Source organism: Stegodyphus dumicola, chromosome 5, assembly GCF_044657685.1.
Source record: "Stegodyphus dumicola isolate Sdum_Otavi_A_Nest chromosome 5, ASM4465768v1".
Classification (NCBI taxonomy): domain Eukaryota; kingdom Metazoa; phylum Arthropoda; class Arachnida; order Araneae; family Eresidae; genus Stegodyphus; species Stegodyphus dumicola.
In genome coordinates, this window is record NC_140772.1 from 128,406,541 (window position 1) to 128,425,463 (window position 18,923).

The window sequence follows — 18,923 nt, forward strand, 5'->3', positions numbered from 1 at the left end:
ACGGTATTAAATGTGTTGATTTGGAAAGCTTTTGTACAAAGTTATATTGAAAAAAACCGTCTCGTCCTTAATTTTTGCACACCAGTGTATATCAGAAATTCTATTTGACATAATCGAAAGTTCAAGCTTACTTTTATAAAATTGCTCTAACAGTCTGAAAAAATAATAAGCCGAATCCAATTCGAAGATAAAGGAACAACGCAATCTGCAACATTAACTGAATTAGATAATTTTAGCTTAGCTTATACCGTCTGTTATACATTAAACGTGCATTTGTAAACGTATTTTGTGCACACGCACATGCATATTCGCAGCTGTAAAGGTCTTGCGCGCATGCGTCATTGCGACGCATGTGCAGAAAGTTTGTAGCTTTGAGGTCCGGATTATAGATCATTTCGGATTATGGGTGTCCGAATTAACGACTCTTTACTGTAAACAATTATTATTTTTAGAATAGAAAAAGGAAATAACCAAACTGAAATGAGGAACTAAGGGGATATTGCTAATTTAAATTACAACATTGATTTACATATTTTTATCTTAATACTGAGATAAATGCATGAAATATTTTCAAAACAATTCCTTTTTACTAATTATCATAATACTCTTGAATGGTCAATATTAATCATAATACTCTTGAATGGCCGAGAATACCGACTAACTTGTCAATCGAAATTTTTTCGTTTTCACTAACCTCTGTTACTTTCTTCGCTATCGAAAGCAAATTATAATGACGAGGAATTTGATTTAAATCATACCAAATACGGAGTACATCGAGATGAAATACTACATTTAGTACGGAATTATAAGCCACATAAAATAAAAACATCTGCCCTGAAGATAAGGATAGTGGTGACAGATCAACTTCCAATTCATTGCGCACGCAAACAAAGTTTAGGTAAACAAACGTTAAAGTTTAGATAAACAAAGGATATGCCTTTATCCATTTTTTTGCAGCAATTCCACTTTTTGTTTAATAGACTTCGAAACATACTTTCACTTTGTAGATCCTTTACATATTAGTAAATATACACTGGTGCGCAAAAATTAAGGACGAAGTCGAAAAATTAGCATATCAGATGAACGAAGAGGCAGAGCGGACAGAAAGACCAATCAGGAGATTAAGTAAGGTGATGTACGGTAGCACATGCGCAGGTATGCAGGTAGACGTAATGGGGGAGAGTCTGAGTAGTATAAAGCATGTTGTCAGTGTAAGATCAGTATTTCTGGCAAAGAGATTGCATGCGGTATAGCAGTTAAAATCACACCGAGTTGCTGCCTCAACAAGAAATGGCGAATAATTAATCTTTTAGACAACATCTGGATGCTTTTACCCGAGGTCGAATCATTGGGAAGCTGGACGAAGGCCGCAGTGTGACAAGTGTGGCTGCAGAGTTCGGAATTGCTCACAGCATCGTTTCACGACTTTGGAGACAATTTCAAACTACAGGAACAGCTACCTGGAGGTTTAGTAGTGGTCGTCCACGAGGAATCACACCTGCAGATGACTGGTATATTGCCTTACAGGCCAGAAGAAACAGGCGGCAGACAGCGGGAGAAATCGCTAGACACTCGACACAGGCGACTGGACGACCGATATCGCGTTTTACCGTGGCCAGAAGACTGCACGGTGGTGTTCTGTTTGCACGACGCCCTGTACGTTGTGTACCTCTAACGCCTGCCCATCGGAGAAGGCGTTCTCTGTGGTGCCGGGAACACCGGAATTGGAGAGACAATGAATGGGGACGAGTACTCTTTACAGATGAGAGCAGATTCAGTCTGAGTAGCGATTCTCATCGCATACTCATCTGGAGAGAGTGGGGAAGCCGCAATCATCCCTCGAACATCATTGAAAGGGACAGGTATGGAGGTGGTGGTGTTCTCGTTTGGGGAGGCATCATGCTTGGTAGTCGTACAGACCTTCACATCTTCGACGCATGTTCAGTCAACGGGACTCATTATTGTAACGAGATTCTTCTTCCACGTGTGTGTCTTTTTAGAGGCGCTATGGGTACGCAGTTCCTTTTCACAGACGACAATGCACCATGTCATCGCGCAGTAGCTGCCGAACAGCTTTTAGAGTGTGAGGATATTGAAAGTATGGATTGGCCGGCACGACCTCCGGATCTCAATCCCATCGAGCATGTATGGGATTTTCTAGGCAGACGCTTGGCAGCTCGTACCTTATCACCAGTAACGATTCTGGAGCTTCGATTGGCGCTGCAAGACGAATGGGCAGCAATGCCTCAACAACTCATTGACACCCTCATTCTCAGCATGGGCTGACGCTGTAAAACCTGCCTAGCAGTCAGGGAAGATCATTATCCGCTATTAGAGACCGGATGTTTCTTGCTGGACACCCATCACAGGGATGTTTCGGCCTTCAGTCCCATTGCGCTCCATGCTTCTTTTTCAATAAAGCTTCTTTTTATCCCTCTGATTTCTCTTTTAGTAAGTGTTGCTTACATTACTCATGTCCTTACATTTCGGGGATCTTACGGTATTAAATGTGTTGATTTGGAAAGCTTTTGTACAAAGTTATATTGAAAAAAACCGTCTCGTCCTTAATTTTTGCACACCAGTGTATATCAGAAATTCTATTTGACATAATCGAAAGTTCAAGCTTACTTTTATAAAATTGCTCTAACAGTCTGAAAAAATAATAAGCCGAATCCAATTCGAAGATAAAGGAACAACGCAATCTGCAACATTAACTGAATTAGATAATTTTAGCTTAGCTTATACCGTCTGTTATACATTAAACGTGCATTCGTAAACGTATTTTGTGCACACGCACATGCATATTCGCAGCTGTATAGGTCTTACGCGCATGCGTCATTGCGACGCATGTGCAGAAAGTTTGTAGCTTTGAGGTCCGGATTATGGGTGTCCGAATTAACGACTCTTGACTGTAAACAATTATTATTTTTAGAATAAAAAAAGGAAATAACCAAACTGAAATGAGGAACTAAGGGGATATTGCTAATTTAAATTACAACATTGATTTACATATTTTTATCTTAATACTGAGATAAATGCATGAAATATTTTCAAAACAATTCCTTTTTACTAATTATCATAATACTCTTGAATGGTCAATATTTGGGGTCTTTCAATTTATCCAAAGACGCTAAGTTAAAAAATTCAACATTGGTAGCTGATCATTAACAAAGAGTATACTGGAAAAATTTATCACCAAATAAAAAAAATTTACATCAGATTTTTAGGGAGGGAGTATGTGTAGGAAGAATTGTGATCATAAATGTGTATTTGTATAAATTTCAAGAAAACCAGTTTTGTAGGAGACGACGAAAATCTCAATTTTTGACTTCTTTGTAAGTAATTTTTGAGAGTAGGAAAAAATGTAATTGCATTCTAATAAATTTTAGTATTCTACAATACATGTTAATGAAAGAAAATGTAATGCACATCATCATGTGACTTCATTTGGAAATCTTAAAAGATACTTGTATTTTGTCCCTCCTTCTCCTTCATGATGTAATGGTAGCACACTCGTGCATATTTGAGAGGTCCAGGATTCAAATCCCAGCAAGAACACTGCTCATTTTTCATGTCTTCTACTTGAGGGGGGGGGACTAATGGCTCTACAGTGGCATCCAAAATAAAAGGTGGTGGACAATAATTCATCACCACCAGGATTTGGCAACTAACCCCTAGTCGCCCTTTAAAAAGAAAAGTATATAATGTATTTTTTCCCTCCTTAAAGCACGCCTTTGTGGTGTAATGGTAGCACACTTGGCGAGTATTCAAGAGGTCCAGGGTTCAAGTCCCGGCAAGGGCATTGCTCGTTTTTCACATCTCCTGTTTTTAAAAAAGACTTAATGAATCTGCAAACTTTTCTTTGTTGAAATCACACAAAGAACCAAAACTTCTCCCTCCATAAAAACCATTCTAGTGCACATTAAGAAAAATGCAAAAATCATTTAATATTGTTATACATAACATTCTTGTTTTAAAACAGATCAAAGACTTTGTTTTATAATCTGTAAAGATTTCAAACTTTTATCAGAGATCTACTTTTGAATATGCAAGTTTTAAAATAGCAGATATGTAAAGTTGACAGAAACAAGAAAAGATCTGAAAAATCACCAGACATCAATAAATTGCGTTAGAGATTAGGAATAAATTTCTTTCAAATTATTTTTTTCTGCTATATCTGATGGTACACAAAACAAACCTCTGAGAATATTAGTTTATTTATTAAATGAAGATATGGGTGAAAAATCACGAAAAAAAAGAAAAGGAAATTAAAAAAATCTAAATCAAATTTTTGAAAAAATCTGCCATCTCAAGTCAGTTTTTCTTTCATTATCCAGATGAAATGTATATTAAATTTTGTAGTTCTATGCCTAACCATTTGTAAACTATACACACAGAGAGAAAAATTATGTTTCATTATTATAGGCAAATTTAAAGCAAATGGAGATTCCTAAGAAATGCTCTCTTTTTCTTTTAATTTCCAAAGTGCATAATACAAATACGTGACTATTGCCACACATTTGTGGCCATTATTGTCTCTTGTTAAATATGCGGCCATTGCTTCAGCAAAAATTAGGAAACTTTTTTTTCATTTTAAATGCAAATGAATCCCTTCCCTGAAATTATCTATGAGCAGCAAATTAATATAAAAAACTATTAGAACATTATAAAACATAAAAAATCTATATTAAAAATGCACTTAACAGAAGGTATTTTTTTCTTCTAAATTTTATATGCATTTGAAGAAAGTACCTTTTTACTGTTTTCTACACTTTCAATAGTATCCACCAGGTTAAATGGAACACTAAAATTTAAAAAAATAAAAAAATGAATATTGACATATAATATTCATCTAAAAATACATTTCATGAATATAAATCACATTATAGCCATTTTTATTCAAAAATTTTGTGCAATATCATACTTTCTAACAATATTAATTTATTATATTATTTGTGATACTATTTATTATATGTATTATTTATTATAGGAACTTTCTAACAATATTATTATTCAACTTATTTATTTTTTATTCTTATTCAAAATTTGAAAATACAAAATGATAATCATCATGAGTTACACAGTCATGACTGTGTACATTACAGTTGTGTTATATTAAAATATATAAGGCAGTCCAAAATTATTGAGCGAATTTCATTTTTGAAAAAAAAAAAAAAGAAAGAACAAAATGAGGTATGTACATGTTTACTGCTTTCTTGGAAAGGCAATTTAAAACAGTTTTACACAACAAAATTTAAACACGAAATAACTTCCACATGAACTTCATCTGCGGCACACGAAACATCCAGCCAATATTCAATTTCATGCCAAGTATTCAATGCCAAGCATTTTAGCAGGTATTCTTCCAATGACTTCAGAAATTTGTCATTTTAGGTCATCACTATTCAGAACTGGAGTTAGTGTACACTCGGTCCTTAGCATAACCCCAAAAGAAAAAGTTAAGGGATATAATGTTGGAGGATCTTGGCAGCTATCGTATCAGTGCCCCACGACTCATCCAATGATCAGGAAATGTTTTGTCTAGCTCCGTTCGAACTATGGAGCCCCAATGTTGTACAGCATCGTCTTCTTAAAAGATAACTTGAGGCTGATGCCGTTCAAATGGAGGAATAGCATACCACTATAGCATGTCCAGATATGTAACGCTTGTCATTGATTGTTTGATAAAGAAAAATGGTCCAAAGATTTCATCAGCACCCAAAGCACACCAAACATTCCCTTTCAGGCTACTGTGAGCTTTTTCTCTGACTGCATGAGGATATTCAGTTCCCCATTTCCAATAGTTATCACGGTCAACATAACCAGAAACATGAAAAGTAAAATTGTTGTGTAAAACTGTTTTAAACTGTCTTTCCAAGAAAACAATATACTTCATTTTTTTAAACATGAAATGCACTTAATAATTTTAGACCATCCTGTATTTGATATATTAAAAATTACTCCCGAGATACATTAAAAGCTTCTAAAACTGAATTCTAATTAGTACTCTTCTATTATTGGGACTAGATTGAGAAATGTAGAATGTATGCACACATGTGTGAATGTGTGTATACAGACATACATATATACATGCATTCATGAACATATACATACAAATATTTCTGAATCTGGTCTTGATAACAGAAGAGTACCTCCTAAATCTAAATGTAATGAATTTTTTCCTACATCCTTAACAAAAGTTAGGGAAAACAAATCCAAATTTAAAAAAACAGTTTATCCTAACTTAATACACTACCAAAATTTCTGAAATATTTTTTTTTTAAATAAATGAGCTATTTAACTGTAATCACCTATAAACTACATACAAGTTCACAGATGTGGGATAGAATAAGTAATGAAAAAGAAAACCTGAGCATAGCAATGAAGTATGTCAAGTCACGTGATAGGTGAAGAAACTAATCTTCCAGCAGTGCTTTCTACATGAAATTGTATAGTGATTCCAAAGGTTATGGATAAAAAATTCCACATAAAAGGATAGCTTGCCAATTTGTTACATGTGAAAATTTTTGCCAGCTCCGGATGTAACCAATTGCTGGTTGGATGTATATTGGAAGGAAAAGCAGTTAAGCTATAAAGTGAGACAGTCATTTTGGAATTATGACCATAAAAATATCACTTATACATGAAATTTTGCAGAATTCTCAAATTTCAGGGACAAACCTCCGTTTTGAGGGTTAAAAAAAATTAATGAACTTGATGAATATTTACTTTTTTAATCTTTATTAGTCATATAAAAATTTTTTCCTAATCAATTAAAAATTTTAATGTGTACTTTTTGATGATATACATCTAAAATTATATATCATAAAAAAACACAGGACTGGATTAATGCTAATACTTTATTTCACTTAAAGCAGATGAAGATCATCAAACTTTCTGAATAGAAATCATGTGTCATGCTAACATCTGAAAAGAACTTTTACAACTTAACGTCCTTTAGCTAGTGCATATTCAGATGAGAGGAAATTTTCATTAATAAACACTGAACACCAGATAAAAATGAAAAAACAATGGCATTCACATGTGTCATATAAATTCAATATAATTTAAATGTTCCAAGTGAAAATATTATAAAATTAAAACAAAAAAAATATGAAAATGCTTAAAATGCAGTTCTTAAAAATACTTGTTATTTATTCAACAGTGGCACGGTTATGTATATTCTCCTAATGCATGGAAATGAAAATCTCAATATATTCACAGCAAAGCTGAAAACTATAATAATACTTATGTATGAGAAATAAGCAGATGAACTCACATTTTTCAACAAAATAATATTTTTTTTCAACAAAAACATTTTCTCAAAATATTTCATATTTCAAACCCATGTTACTAAAAATCTATGAATTAATTTACTTAAGCAAATGCAACTAATGTAGAGCAATGCTTTGCTGATGTCAGCATTAAAATACGCTTCATGAAATCATGTGTGATAAAATGCTGTTTCTTATGACAGATTAATGTACCATGTATGACAATGAGTGGTAATAATCTAATGAAAATAAATACTAAATTAAAGTGTTTTGAGCATATAGTTCATATCTTGCACAGAGGCAGAAGAGTACATCGCATAAATCTACTTTATTTTCTTAACAGAAAATATCTTACAAAATTGACAGTTAGCATTATTATTTACAAAGAAAGTATTAACAAGTTTTCTGTATCACCACAACCTGTTATCACTCATTGAGAAAACATGGACAGAATAACGTATTTTTTAAGCTGAATCTGAAGGGAAAAAAATTACAGATTTCATCAAAAATATTAATGATGACAGCTCAGGTGCAAGCAAGTGCAAAAAAATAAAACTGAACCCTTCTTTTTACATTATTTTGTGTTCAATCTTTTAAATACTATAGCTTTTAATAAGGCAAGAGAAGGAAGAAAAATTACTATCATCTGAAACTATGATGGATATTCATAAGATTTTCAGTTTTGTTCTTTTTAAATTATAAAAGAATTCGACCACAAATTCCAGTTGCATAGGTCAAATGCTAGCCTTTACTGGGAAGATTTACCCCCCCTTGCAGTATCCAAAGACATGAGCCCATTTTCTATCTGTAAAAAAGTTCCAACATATAATGATCAAATTTTGAATTTATCAACACAGGAAGGCATAGTGCAATTCAATAAAACTTATTCCCCCCTTTTTTTTTTTAAAAAAAAAAAAAAAACTAATGCAGGAGATAAATGAAGAAAAGGGCTTTAAGTCAATAGATATATAACCCTATAGCTATTATATACTGAGTTTTAATATTTTAGATAACAATTACTGATTACTCTGAACTTTAGTATGCACCTTTTTTCTCTCTTATATGTCTAAAACTCTGCATAAGTTCTTAAAGTTCAGAGACCTACTAATCAGAATTCAGTGTCTACATAATTTATATTATACATTATATTAATTAAAATGCTTTTGTTGCACTATAACTAATAATTCTATTATAGCTACCAGTATTTCTCATTATGTTCATATAAATGATGTATCCAAAACCAGTAATCCTTTTTCATTACCCCAAAAGGAGTACTCGTTGAAGCTAAAAAAAATACAAAACAATACTTAAAAAGATAAAATCAGCAAAATTTTTAGGGCAATTAAAAGTACTCTCATTTTATAGGAACACAGATAAAATTTTAATAGCAATAATTAAAATGAACAGAATATTAAAAACAATGAAAGATCTGTGAATATTCAAATATGCAACAATTTAAAATAAAATGTGAACTATTATATTAATTAGCTAAATAGAATTTTTCAGAGTTTTAACAAATCTTTGTGACAATGATTTATTTTGGATCACAGTATCTATATAAGCATAATTTTCTAAAACAAGTACACAATAACGTAAAGATCAAAGGGAAATATTATGAGTATTTTCTCTCAGCATTTCGCCAACTTTAACAACATGTTTTATACATTTCTTAAATCTTAAGGCACTTTTTATGGCCTTAATGATAAATTATGACTAATAACTGCAAAGTAGATTTTCTTCTTTAATTCATGGAGGGATAAAAATTTTACCATTTATTAAAAATATTTATTTATTAGTTAATGATTTATTTCATTAAAAAATTAAAGTAGCACCTTTAGAGCTATTTCTTAACTTTCCATGGGTTATGGACATAAAATTCCGCATAGAAGGATAGCTTTCCAATTCACTCCTGATAGATCTGATTTCAGGTTGGGTGTATATTGGAAGGAAAAGAGTCAAGCTACAAAGTGAGATGGTCATTTTGGAATTACAGTCAAGAAAATGTCACTTATTCATGGCATTCTGGGGAAGTTAGGATTTCAAGGCCAAATCTGTACTGCTTGGAGGATTAAAGGAAAATATTACATTACTACATTTAATGAACTTATAATAAGAAAAACATTTTATGCATCAATTAATTAATTATTTCATTTCACATAAGAATTTATTTTATTATTAGTATAAAAAAGGGAATTTACAGATTTGCAAATCTTTTTATGACCTTAAAAAAATAATTCAAAATAGCTAAATTCTAAAATTTCCATGTTAATGCATTTACATGTACTTTTCCCTAAAAAGCAAAATTTATTTTAATGATTTACTTCTTTTAATATGGGTTTATTATCTGCCCTTAACTGATATTTTATTTAATAATATTATTTATTTAAAACAGAGTGGGCCTTTTTTGCCAGCAGAAGATAGTTTTTGTCATGGCAGTAACAGGAACTAGTTGTAACTAGCTAAAATTAGCAAAACAAATGGTGACAACTTGCAAAAGCAAATATATTTAAAATCGTATTTTAATTAGAAATGCTTATTAATATATTTTATTATTTTTAACAAATAAAAGTTGTATATATTTTAAGATATTGATAATATACTAAGCATGCAATTATATTTATTTTTATCATAGTATTTTACAAAAATAGGTTTTAAAGTTTTAAATTTACAATAAAAAATAGAAGGTAACCATTCCTTAGACCAGTCAAATGGAACCCTAGGGTTCTTGAGTCAAAAAAAAATTTTTTTTTTTTTATTATAAAGCACTCATGCTAGTTGACTAGTGTTTATTAACTAAAAAATGTAAAGAAACATTTAGTTATAGATTAGTTTTAAAACTTAACATGTGGTCATCATATGTCAAAAAGAATGATGGGCAATGCTCTACAAAACTAAATGGTGTTCTAATAAAAAATGAATCGATTTTAGATGACAGTGTTAAAAAAATTATACAATGGAGCACATTTTGAAGAAAGCTATAAAAGAATACTTCCCAGAAGAAAAAACTAAGAATGACTGAATAAAAAATCCATTGGAATACTACAGTGAACCAGATGGCATGTGCCAATAAATGAAAGGGAACATTTTATCTACATATCAACATATTTGATGTTAAAATCTAAATTTAAGCAACAGCAGATCTCAAATTGTTGGTTGTAGATCCAAGTAGAATACCTAGAAGTTACTTACCAGTTTTAGAACATTTTAATGCCATTCTGAACAATGTATTTAAGTGAAAAATCTTTCTCAGTGTATGTGACAACAAAAACAAAAGATAGAAACAAATTAAATGCATATTATAAAATGCACCTGCAGATAACATCAATAGAGTTATCACAGACCTTCAACAGTCTGTGTAAAAAAATGTAAGCACACTCCAGTCACTAAATAGTATAATGGAAGGGTCACTTGGAGCCCGAGTTAATGCTATTAGTGAATAAATCACATTAATTTTATGTTTAAATTTTTTAATATAAAAATATAATACATTTCTTTAATTGTCTGTTCATAAAGTACCAATGACGTACTGATCTACTTTAAATATTACTTTAAGATGCATTTTTCTAAAAGTGGGATGGGTTCCCTGGGAAAAAAAAATACTGTTTTAAGGGTTCCATGAGTCGACAAAGTTTGATGACCAGTGCTTTAGACAGAGAGCCGTGCATGCGTTATCATACTGTACCAACTGCTTATACTCACAGGTTAATGAAATCAGCCACATATTACTTTCAAATTTCAGAGAACTGAAACAAATATATACTAATCAATAGAACAACACTGTTTATAAAACTCATCTTCACAGCTTATAAAACTCAAATTGGCAAAGTACTAATTATTCAGGATCAGACCACAATACTGGTATCTATAAAAGTTATTTGTAGTTTACACATTTAAATTATTGAGGGTTGCTGCTTATTTTTCATTCAGTTGTGTAGTGCTTCAATAAAATTAAGTTAACCAAAATTTTGTTCTAAAAGGAGCCTATTCTAACAGGGGATGTTTTTTCTACCCAGCCGTTTCCTGTGTCTGCAAAGCTCTTAATCTGGGCCAGAACTAAAAGTGGCAGAATTTTTTTTTTTTTTTTTTCAATTTAACAGTCAGGTCTTTACAGCCTTTTACTCTTGTCTTTTTGAAAGCAACTTTTTAGTATATGTTACTACTAGTATGCTTATATTTTTACAACAGAATTAATAAAACAAATTAAGAAAAATTCCTTTAATTTTATACCGGCAATAAGTAATTAAGATAACAAAGAAATTTATATCTGTTTTTAATTCAAGACTATTACATTTTAAATAATTTTGATCTTATGAACTAAAACTTAAATACTTGTAAATGTTAGTACTCACATTAATGAGATGGATGAACCTGCCGATTCATGCATAGTTGGTCCATGTTTAGATGTATGCTAGTAAGAAGAACTGCAGTCATAGTGCTTTAAATCCTTCTTTTGCTGCTAAGACTCAAGTAGGAAATCCATAAGAAGGATAATTGGTATTTAATTTCCCAAAAAATTATTTTTGGATGGAAAAATGATAGACAGTTGCCAAGTGTAATTTCCAAATTCTGAGATTTTTATTTATAGTGGAGTATATACAGTTAATTCACATTTATTTTTGTCCTTCTATGAAATCTAGGACCACAGACTGAGAAACAATACTCTAAAAGCGTTGTAAATGAGCGGGTGCTCCTTGGGATTAAAACAGTGATACTGCAATGAACCTTGCTTTTCCTTAACGGATACCAGGTGATATAGGGTCAAAGAGTAATCTCTGCATCCTTCTACACTAATCACAGGGAGTTCTCACAAAACCTCTAGAAAAGCTTCATTCCACTAACATACTTTATCAGCTTTTGAAATGAAAAGGAAGTGGTCACTTTGGGGAAAAAAATAGTTTTAAAAATATGCTTATACCTGTACCCATAAAGGACAGAATTAACTTAGCAGATAAAGCGTAATCTTTCTGCTGTCTAGAAATGTGAATTTTAAATTTGATCAAATCATAAGAAAAGGATTCTTTTTTTTTTTAAATTTGCTGTATATGTAACTTGTAGCATCTGAAAATGCTATACAAAACGTTCTAAGTCTGAAAGAAGAGTATAAATTGCATTATATAGATTATAATGCAAGAGGTGATGGCAGCCTAAGAGAAACAGCATTTAACTTATGAACTTCTTAAATAGCATTGTGCAGTTCATATATAGAGTAATAATTGATCAAGAACTTATAAAAATGCAATGTACAAAAGAAGTATCAAAGAAACTGTAAATCAAGATATGTTGAAACCTGCTCTGCTAGAATGGCTTCTTAAGTAATGAGGCTAAAAAATGTTCTATTTCTAGAACTCTTTTAATCACAGAAGCTGAGGAATTTGCTAAAATACTAGGACAGAATTTTGCACGAGCTGACAAATGGCTCAGAAGATGGAGACAGAGAGAAAAAACATTTAATCAGAAACAGCATGGTGATAAACAAGAAATAAATCATCATGTGGCTGTTAAATGGATAAAAGATGTTTTAAGTGGGTTGAATGAAAGTTATATGAAATGAATGTAAGCTATATGAAAATTATAATATTGACAAAACTAGTCTATTTTTGCAAACTACTATCAGAATGCACATTTATATTTTAAAAAGAAACAGCAGTTTCTAAGAAACTGAAGGAATGAGTTATTAACCTACAATAAGGATGAATAATCAAGAAGACACTACTATTAGTTATTAGAAAGAAAACCTCAATGTGTGAAAGGAGTCAAGAGTTTATCTCTAACTTATAACAAGAATTTATGGATGACAGTGGTAAATAATTTTACTTATTTTCATTTAAATAAAGAAGCGAACTTAACCCTTTGATGCGCGATATTCTTTTTATAACTTTTTTAACTAGAAATTGAATATTATGATCCTAGAGACAAATAATATATGAATTTTTAAAAAAATCTACTCTTGTCCCTTGTTCTGTGGATGGTGGGTTGTTCTGTGGTGGTACCAGGGTATTATGTTTAAAAGCTTTCAATTGTCATTACAAAAATGATCTCATTAAAAAAATTAATGAAGTTGAATTTTGTGAAAATGCAGACACTTCAAATGAGATGAATAAGTCAGTATCTGTGCTAGAGGCTATGTAACCATGGCATAGTTACTACAGTCAAGGCATGGGAAGCAGCTTCTTAAAACATGGTTTCTATTTTAAAAGAAACCTCAATGGAATTATACACTACAGCCAACATTTCGAGACAATATACGAAAAGCTTCACTATGATATTATAGCAAGTGCTAGAAGAGCTGCAGAAACTGGCAATGAAAATTATATGAAAGAAAGTAATGATGTGACAATCCCACTCAAATCTAGAAGAGCACTTCAGACTTTAAGAACTCTTGAAATGAAAGATGATAATCAGCAAAGCTACAAGAAGGTGTAAAATATTATGATGGACAATATGAAAATAACACAGACTGATCAACCTTTTCTTTTCTTTTTTTTAAAGTTTAAAATTTGATCAAGTAACCTAACTACAAAAAAATTTAGAAAAAATTTAAAAACAAATTTTAATATTAATTTTTTAATAATTATTTGAGGTATTAACATTACTTTAGCTGCACTTCTGATGCATTTTTAAGTATTGCAACAATACCCAACCTATATATGCACAACACTATGCATGTATTTGAGTACACTTGGATTTAAATGTATCAAATTAAACTGTTATTTCACTGAATATCATCCACTGACTGTAAAAGTGTAAATATCTAACATATAAATCTTTGTTTCTTTCTCAGAAAATTACTCAGTTCTTGCAAAATGTTTTGGTTAGAGTAGATTTAAGGGTGCCCCTTGGATTATCACTAAGTTGTTGCTTCATTTATGGTAAACTGAGTAGTTGAATGTGATTAAAACCCTATTATGACATAATTGGTTGAGTGATTGTAGTTAATTTGAATAATGGGAAAAGATTTGGAAAATGTGTATCAGATTTTGGATAGGAAATATGTTGTTGTCTTGTGGTTAACATAGTAAAATGGCTGAATGTGATAAGATTAATTTGAAGTTTCTGTAGGATTTGGAATGAAAGAGAAAAAATCATTAATTGACTGATGTGTAAATGAAGGTTTACTTAGTAGCCATTACTATTAAGTGTCCTGTTTGTAGGAAGGAAATGCATATGGTCAGACGAAACCAGCGCTATAGAGGATACTTTTGTGAATTTATGTGGTGATGCCAGTATACAGATTCTAGTTCAGATAATTTTAGGAAGTTTTTGGATGCTGTTAAGGAATTTTGTCTGACTGAAGACAAGGGAATTTGTAAATAAGGTAAATGGATATTTCTTTTGTGTAGTGCTAAGTTGAATTTCCTTTTTTTATGTTATTTCACTGTTTGATTTAAAATGTAGTTTTCCAAGATTATATATTTTTTGCTGGCTGCTCCTTTGACTTATATTATTTATAAACAAAACAGCACCTGTGAGCTATAAAGCTAACCGAATCATTTTTAGACAGTTCACAAAGTCTCAGAACTCAAAATTTTTTTGTTAGCATGCAAAAAATCAGAAATTACTGTAGCAATTAATTGATTAATAGTTACTATCTGACTAGATATGTTTGAAGCTGGTATCAGAATTTGAAGTATTCAAACTGCTGTCCATAAAACTCAGCCACTTAATAAACTCAAATATGCTCAAAATGGAAGTGATTTTAATAAACAGCAGGCACTGCAATTCATAACCCATTAAATATATATTAAATTAAAAAATACATAAACAAATAAATTCTCAGAAATAAAAATCAATATTTTAGCATATGACTATAACTATAGTCCATGGCAATAATATTTGGTGGTAACAATTTGAAGAGTGATTCAGACTTTTACAGTGACTCAGTGCAAAATCCCATTTTGAGACTAATAGCTCTTCTTGGCTAATACCACTTGGGCAAATAAGTTGAGCATCAAGATCTTGAAAATGCAACTAAATAAAAGGGAACTGTGAAGATGCAGAAGATAAAGAAAGTCCAGATAAACTCTTGAATATAGGCATTGAATCAATAAATAACACAGCTATACAGCCAATAATTTTTTAGATGATATTATTGACCATATTCTTAAACACAAACCAAAAAAATTTCAAGAATATAGGGAATTTGAAATAAGTAAGACAGAGATGAAATTTATTAAAGAGGATTTTTTATGATCATTTTACAGAAAGATATCAAATGGAATTATGGGAAAGAGAACTTGGCTGATATTTTCAGAAACAAGCAAAAGCGTTTATGGCTATTCTTGCATCTTTTTCCAAAATCAAAGTCTATATTAATAACTGGTTTGCAAAACTGAAGATCAATTACTGGTATTTTATCAGACAATGAACTTCTAAAAAACATGTGTCAGCCATGTGTACTCAATACAAAAAAATGTTACTGGACAGAAGTACTGAAAAGAATTGTATCAACAATAATTTATTGAGTCACTTAGGATTAGGATTTACAAGTCACAATGAAGGCAAAGATTCTTAACCTGCTTGGAATACCTAAGTGAATATGATAAGTTCTTAAAATTACATCTACGAAAATAAGCCAGCCCAGGATGAGAAAATGTGGACTTTTTTTTTTTTTTTATTTCACGATATTGGTGACAAATTTATTGGCAATCAAGAAACGGCAAAAATAACCGAAGAAATCAAATCTGCAAATAATTATACAATAATTGTTGACTCTCCTCCTGATATTTCTTATGTCAACCAACTTACCTTTGCGATCAGATATATTTCATCCTCTGGCAATATAAAGGAAAGGTTTTTGGAATTCATTCCCACAGACAACTCATTCATACTTGGAAGAAGTTTTGGAAACTTTAACAAAATTAGGAGTGGTTATTAAAGATTATTGAGGATAATCTTTTGATAATGCACCAATTACGTCAGGAAAGTACTCAGGTTTGCAAGCATGCATTCAAGGACACAGTCCAAGTGCAGTTTTTATTTCATGTGCTAAAACTATTCTTTGAATTTAAATCAAATTTTGTTGCAGAATGTAGTGCTGCAATTCAATATAACTTTAGTGACTCCACTTCTGAAGAAAATGAACAAATATGAAACTGCCATATGGATAGTAACTTGGAATACTATTTTGCAAAGAATAAATGCTACTAATAAATCACTACAATCAGACTTTGAACTATTCAAAGGATCAATTTTATCCATCATTAATTTTATCCATCATTTTCAAGAAGAAACTACAGTCAAAAGTCGTTAATCCAGACTCATCGGGACTTCGGCGAATCTGGATTAGCGATTTTTCCGGATTATAGATCATCCGTTTAAATGTGGTAAGATGGCATACAGAAATCATAAAATAAAAAATATGAAACCGTAATTTATGAAATAAAGAACAATTATGATCTAAAGGGTATCAAAATTTACAAAAAAAAAAAAGCTTAATATTTATTTGTTTACTTAATATTTATTTGTTATTAAACATTTCTTTCAATATATGTTGTTTAAGTTGCTTCGTTTTATGTGATAATACTTTCTCTTTATTTCTATAAACAGACATAATTTCTTGTTCAGTTACAAAGTTACGCTGTTCAAGTCCTATAATTGCTGTGTGGAGAATACCGACTAATTTGTCAATCAAAATTTTTTCATTTTCAATAACCTCTGTGTCACTTTCTTCACTATCAGAAGCAAATTATAATGAAGAGGAATTTGATTTAAATCATATCAAAGACGGAATACATCGAGATAAAATACTACATTTAGTAAGAAATTAAAAGCCAAATAAAATGAAAACATCTGCCCTGAAGATAAGGATAGTGCTGACAGATCAACTTCCAATTCATTGCGTGCTGCGGCGTTCCCCCGCAGAGCAGCGAGAAAGTGATAAACAGATTTAGGATTTGGTCGTTTTTTGCAGCAATTCCACTCTTGTTTAATGGACTTCGAAACATACTTTCACTTTGTAAATCCTTTATATAGTAGTAAATATATATCGGAAATTCTATTTGACATAATCGAAAGAATCGAAAAAAATAAAATGACATAATCGAAAAAAAAAAAAAAAAAAGCCAGATCCAATTCGAAGATTAAGGAACAACGAAATCTGCAACATTAACTGAATTAGATAATTTTAGCTTAGCTTATATCGAACGTTATACATTAAACGCGCATGCGTAAACGTATTTTGCGCATGCGCACACGCGTATTCACTGTTGGCTTCAGTTTTCCACATGCAAATTTTGATCGGAGGTCAATCAGCGGTAAGCTAACGTGGTTGCCGCTAATTGGCCGATGACGTCAAGATCGGCGGGTTGGCCGAGTATTATATATATGTACGTCGGTATCAGCGAATGTCTTGTTCTCTTGTGTTATCGTGAGTTAGCATAATGCTAGTTTGCTTTCAATCAAATGATTTTAAATGTAAAGGAATAAAGCATGAATTTACGGAATAAAGCATGAATTTTATTTAGATTAGTCTTAGCTTTATTTAAGGGAAGCAAAATATGCTTTGACTTTAGCATCACCACTGCCAACAGGGTTATGGGCCCAGCGCCAACAGCTAATCAGTCATCCAGTTCAACTCAGCATTGAAGGAATGTAGGTGAAGAGGGCTGTTATCCACAAAAAGAAGCTGACCTGTCTTAGAAGTCTGTTCAAGTCGTTGTGCTCACACTTAATTGAAGATGTCATTACTACCTGAAGGTTTTGAGCTGTTAAACCATGACAATTGGGATAGATGGAAAGTCGATATGAAAATGCTGTTACTGGATAGAAACTGTTGGAGCTTCATAGAAGACAAAGAAGAAGAATTAGATAAAAGTGCAACAAGGCATGAAAAGCAGGAGTTCAGAGAGAACAGAGCCTTCACTACATTATATTATGGAGCTAAAACTGAGTTCAGGCCGCTGATACAAGAATGTTCAAGTGGTAAAGAAGCATGTGAAGTTCTACAGAAGCAATTCAAACTCAAAACAAGAGCAAGGATAATTCAGTTTCTGGATGAATTTTTTAGTATTAGATATACACCAAATGAAGAAATAGGATTATTCATCGTGAGGATAAGAATGACTGCAAAGAAGTTGGCTGAAGCTGGTCACAACTTGGCAGATCTTTTTAAAGGATTCCAGGCAATAAGGAGATTACCCCAGGAATACTCCGGCATTGTACAGTTGATCTATAGGTCGAAGGGCAAAGATTTTACACTAGAAAGAATCGCTGAAGAACTGGTAAGGGAAGAGAGCCGACTTCGCCAGGTAAATGCCGATTTAGAAGACAGCAAGGTAAGCGTATTTAATACTACTGGTTCAAATGCAGCGAAAGATAGAGTTGAAAATAAAACTAAATCTAAGGAAAAAATGGGGAATATGAGAGTAGGACCTTGTTTCAGATGTCATAAATTTGGGCACTTAATCGCTCAATGTAAAGAAAATGTAAGTAAAAATCAGAAGTTTAAAATAAACAATAAAAATGGACAATTTAAAAATAAAGAATTAATGTTAGTAGAAAATTATGTAACAACTACAGATAAAGGAGGTAACACAGATAAATTTAATTGGGTCGTAGATACTGCAGCTACAACTCATTTCTGTAATAATAGAATTTAATGACAAATTTCGAAGAAATAAACAATATACGTATGTCTTTAGCTGTAGGAAA

General features: G+C 31.6%; 1 protein-coding gene and 1 non-coding gene across 5 annotated transcripts in view; one reads left to right on the plus strand and one right to left on the minus strand.

Moving 5' to 3' along the window:
* The window catches only part of LOC118185199 (uncharacterized), a 94,602-nt gene that overhangs the window by 60,444 nt on the left and 15,235 nt on the right, over positions 1–18,923 (minus strand). For 3 of the 4 annotated variants that reach the window (XR_015041223.1, XM_085817049.1, XM_085817048.1), the window contains exons 3-4: positions 8,474–8,558; positions 4,753–4,804 (exon numbers count right to left, since the gene is read on the minus strand). Coding sequence is in view for 3 of the 4 variants with exons in the window: in XM_085817049.1 (XP_085673175.1) it covers positions 4,753–4,804; positions 8,474–8,558 (137 nt within the window). In the remaining variant the exon portion in view is untranslated. The remainder of the gene's footprint in view (positions 1–4,752; positions 4,805–8,473; positions 8,559–18,923) is intronic. The other variant, XM_085817050.1, reaches the window with a different exon arrangement.
* TRNAT-AGU (transfer RNA threonine (anticodon AGU)) lies at positions 3,731–3,802 on the plus strand. The gene has a single exon. It is a non-coding gene; the product is annotated as a tRNA-Thr (tRNA).